Consider the following 5,000-nt stretch of genomic DNA (forward strand, 5'->3'; position numbering starts at 1 on the left):
CCACCTGCTGTCATAGGAAGGCTATAAGCAACAAGAATGTTTTTATATTCAGAACAATAGCCTGTTTAGCAATGCTATACAGACAGACACCTGTAACATAGGATACATTTTACGCACATCACCCCGGACCAGCCAAAAAATACATCCTGTTTATACACACACGTTTTATGCACACCACAAACATATAGCCTACTAGTATAGTTTAATAGGAAGACTATAAACAACACGTATGACTTAAAATTCAAAATGGAATCCATGCTAGGCTGATTAAAAACGTGTCTTATTCATGTCAAGAGTTTAGCGAAATATCTGACTAATGAAAGAAGAAAAAGTCTGTCGACAGTAACAACATCAGTCAGGCGCAGCATCTCTCTGCCCCCCAAACACCTCTCTCTCTCTCTCTCTCTCTCTCTCTCTCTCTCTCTCTCTCTCTCTCTCTCTCTCTCTCTCTCTCTCTCTCTCTCTCTCTCTCTCTCTCTCTCTCTCTCTCATCATTTATTCCTTTCTCTCCTCTCGCTGTCGCAAGGTCAAGCTGCGTTCCTGTCGGGTCGGGTGTGTCTCCCCAGTCCCCTCCACACAAACAGCCACCATTTGTGCCTCATGGCATGCAGGGTAAATATTTTGACAGCGCCCCCACATTTGTTCGCATGGTGGCCCGGCTGCAGTGATGACCTGATGGCCGAGTGTGTGTGCTAAGTTCCCCCGTGGGCTGCCTGCCTGTTGCCCCGCAACCCACTCACCCATCTACTGACTGAAGCCACTGAAGTGAAGTTAAGTGAAGTTCAACCGGTCGACTCGGTCGGCCCCAGTCTGTCTGTCTTGTTGACTGCAGCTCCGGTGTGTGTGTGTGTGTGTGTGTGTGTGTGTGTGTGTGTGTGTGTGTGTGTGTGTGTGTGTGTGTGTGTGTGTGTGTGTGTGTGTGTGTGTGTGTGTTCAGCATCTTACCACCATGAGTTGGCGTCCACCACCGAAAGCAGCTGCGAGCTGAACGCGAGGAGCAGAGCGAACGCCGTCATCACGTGATGAATCCCGGGAGAATTCCTCGGTGCCCCACTCGGTCTCCGTGCCATAATCGCTCGCGCACACGCCAACAGGTCTCGAGGGAGCTGATCTGACGGTTAAAGGAGGTTCCTCCTGGCAAAAGTAAACACACACAGCGCTGTCCTTAGTTCGCTGCTGCTGTGGTCTAGGGAGAAGACAGAGAGGGTTTCCTCGGCATCATTCGCATCGGAGAGCCCCAAAAAGCAAAGCAGCAGTGTCCACCTCCACCTCTCCTCACCTCACCTCACCTCGCCCCAAGTTTAAAGAAGAGTTCCGGTCGAGAGAGAGAGAGCGAGAGAGAGAGAGAGAGAGAGAGAGAGAGAGAGAGAGAGAGAGAGAGAGAAGCACTCCTAGTCGTTCCTATGCTTCCGAACATGAATGAATGAACAGTTCATTCTAGAGGTCTGACATTTCCGAGTGCGCAAAAGTTAAACGTTTCTGTTCCACTCTGACCAAAAGGAAAGCGGGATACGCGACGATAATTGGAGAATCCGAGACAGGCCTGCGTAGGCTACGGGACACGGCGCAGGGCAGCACAGTTCGCCGGTTATTCCATTGTTGGTCCTCATTCACGTCCGTCCGTAGGCTGCAACAGCACACTTCGCCGTCTCCCGTCTCTCTGGCCCTGAATGCCCGTCTCATCCCACCTCCTACCCCCCTTTCTCCCCACACCCTGGAGACCCTCCTCTCTCTCTCTCTCTCTCTCTCTCTCTCTCTCTCCACACACACACACACACACACACACACACACACACACACACACACACACACACACACACACACACACACACACACACACAAACGACCTGGGTGGGGGGTCGCCTAGACTGACTACCGGCCGGCCAGCCGGCCAAAGTCGCGTGATTGCGCAATAGAGGGAAGCTATCAGAGCGTGCATGAGAAATAAGGCAAAACCGCGAGGAAGAAGCTGGAGGGACAGCGGAGAGACCCCGCGGGATATTTCACGCCCTGGCTGCTTGCAATACATTACCCGCTCATCAGAAGCCCGGTCCTCGGTCCCGCGTGTGTAGCATACTCCTGCTACCACTTGAGGGAGGTCTGCACACTGGCAATAAGCTCCAAAAATAAACTTAATTATTTAAAAAGCAACGTTTGGATCACCTTAGATCTTCATTACGCATAGGCTATTATATCAGGGTGATTAAAACGTTGCTTTTTAAATAATAAAAGTTTATTTTTTGGAACGTAGTGTGCAGACCTACCTCATTCAACTGTCTGACACTTTTGCATGGCACCTGCAAAAAAAGTGTTATGTGGAGGTGCGCAGCGCACACTATCCAAAACTACTCCAGCTACCACACCTGTGATGCGCTCATATCCCAAGTCACCTGCCACCCGACCCGCTATGGCCCACAGCTTGTCGGTTAAATTCACCGCCTCAGTTGGCTTGGCTTTTAATACCGGGGGCTAGCCCGCTGCTAATCCCCCACGTTGAAGCCATGTCGCCCCCTTTTAAAAACCCTAAAAGCTTTATTTCTGTCTCAGGTCACCCCTCTCTTTCTCTTCCTCCTCTATAGAGAGACGTGAATAATTATGGTTTTCAATCGGTTGGGTATTGTGCGAGTGCGCGGGAGCATGCGAGAAAGTGAGAGCGCGAGCACAAAGGAGCTAGCCGTTTGGAAAATGTTTAGGTTGTCATCAAAGTTCGCGCGCCCCTGTAATCCCCATTCACCGCAGCTCGGCGCTTTTATTCGAACCCACGAGCACGCGATAAACTCCCGTAATCCTCGCGTGAATGAGAGGAAATGAAAGCGCCCCCTTCCACCTAATTAAAAGCGCGAGGAACTTTAGGCGTTCTGATGACCAAAAGAAAAGCAGGAGGGAAAACATATAGGCCTTACCTGCTGAGTAATAAAATAATACCTCACCATATTAAATAAATGTACTAAGAAAGTTATTGTGTCAGGTCTACACTTTAAGAGGAACTTTAAAAAGCTCTGACATCTGTTGTAAAGTTGTAAGGAGAAAAACATAGATAGGGGTCTACTATTATGGCTCCCAGAAAAGAGTGCTGGTATGCAGTTATGCACAAAACCAGCATGACACAGAGGGCAATCAGTCAAACGCATTGGCAAACTAGAAACATAATGGAAACATAATAAAGCAATATGCAATTAAAAAATGCTATATGGATACGCATTTGAATAAGCAATATAAGCCTACAATATAATGCAAGGCATAATTATAAGTGGTAAATAGGCCTATGCATAAGCAGTAGCAGTGCTGTGAAGTGTTACGGTGCAGTGAATGGACAATGTAGACAATGAACCTGAACCAAAATTTTGGAGAGATGCATCTTGACCAGAGATATATAGCTGTGACCAAATAATTAATGAGACTGGATTTACATCAGATGGTTGCAGGTTCGAATCCCACCCTTGCACTCCCTACCTAACTCCATGCCTGAGGCAGAGATTCTTTAAGTAGGCCTATATAGAGATATGCCATTGTAATAGGTTGCTGGGCACCTAACATGACCAGGTTACGATGTGCCTAAAGGGGCGTGTCATAATACTACTAGCATTGAATAGAACAGTCCTTAGGTCTGCTTAGGTCTGCCTTCCCCCCCTCCGCCTTGCAATAATAGAACGCCAATATAAGGCCAATGGAACCTCTCTCTCTCCACTCTCTCTGGCAGAGGTGTCCTTGAACAAGGCACCTACCCCCACACTGCTCCGTGGTTCCAGTCCGGCCTGGGTCCCTAACCAGCCCCTGCCCCATCTCTCTCCCCCACTCTCTTCCTGTCATGCTCTCCACTGTCCTATATACAAACAGAGACACAAAAGCCCTTAAAAATAATTTGAAAAATCCTGCAAATCGCTTTGGATAAAAGCATCAGCTAAGTGTAATGTCATATAATGTAAATACAGCATTCAGCATGTCATTGTAGAAGTGCCATTGTATATGGTAGGGAAGTACAGGCTACAAGCCCACCTGTTCTTACGTCGGCAGTGTCTGGGAGTGAAGTCACAGCATGCCTGGCCGGATTAAGATGGCCTGGGCCCATTCGGAAGTCATTTTCTCTTTTGCAATCGGGATGTTGAATGGGGAAAAGTCCCCCAAAACTGTTGTGCCTAAGCTGACAGCGGGGAAATTTCTCCTTGGCAGCAGGGGGCCAACGAAGCACAAGGACACCAGCACAAGGCAAAGACGGGAGGATAGATAAGGTTAGATGAGATGGGCCCTATATTAACCCATTGTGTCCTGGAGCGACATATACGCTGCATTCAGGTTCTTGAGATTTGAGCTGTTTTATTTCAAATCTGGGTAAGTTAGAGCTGAATGAACACATTCTGGTGCAGTTTCTAGCTTTTAAATGCAACTTATTTCATGTTTTTATGCGCTTCAGAGGCTGATATATTTAGGTTTTAATAGGGAGAGAGCACCTTTTCCCAAAAAGGGCTTAGGCTAAAATGGGTTAAAATGACTGGACGCTGCTGCCCAAAGTCACTTGCAGTTACATGCTTTTTACAGGGCACACTGGTAACAGTCCTTGGAGCAGCATTAGGTTAGGAGCCTTGGTCTACGGCACTTAGGCCATGGATGATATGAAAGCGAAAAGTGAAAGCCCATTGGGAAACTCCAACTCCCATTGTCATTGTGACACAGCACTCCACAGCACACAAGTGAACACTACACACAACGAAATTGAATTTATGCCTCACCCGTGCAAGTTCGAGTGATATGGGACTCGAACCTGCAACCTCCTGGTACCAAGGCTGACTCCCCCATCATCAGGCCACAGCTGCCGATGACTATGAGGTGCTGTTTCCCACATAGCATTTTTTTAGCAGGGTATTTTTTTCTCCTGTTGAGGTGTAAACGCAACATGTGGATAAAAATAAATCCTCCATTGTAAGAAATGCGTTTCAGCCCCCTAAACAGGATATTTTTTTCTCCTGCTTTTTATACCTGGATTTTAAATATCTGCTACGTGG

General features: G+C 47.7%; 1 protein-coding gene across 1 annotated transcript in view; it reads right to left on the reverse strand.

Moving 5' to 3' along the window:
• The window catches only part of LOC134443195 (protein Wnt-5b-like), a 141,094-nt gene that overhangs the window by 13,567 nt on the left and 122,527 nt on the right, over window positions 1–5,000 (reverse strand). The window contains exon 2 of the mRNA XM_063193082.1: window positions 946–1,134. Coding sequence (XP_063049152.1) covers window positions 946–1,070 — 125 coding nt within the window. The 5' untranslated portion in view covers window positions 1,071–1,134. The remainder of the gene's footprint in view (window positions 1–945; window positions 1,135–5,000) is intronic.

Source organism: Engraulis encrasicolus, unplaced genomic scaffold (assembly GCF_034702125.1).
Source record: "Engraulis encrasicolus isolate BLACKSEA-1 unplaced genomic scaffold, IST_EnEncr_1.0 scaffold_28_np1212, whole genome shotgun sequence".
Taxonomy (NCBI): domain Eukaryota; kingdom Metazoa; phylum Chordata; class Actinopteri; order Clupeiformes; family Engraulidae; genus Engraulis; species Engraulis encrasicolus.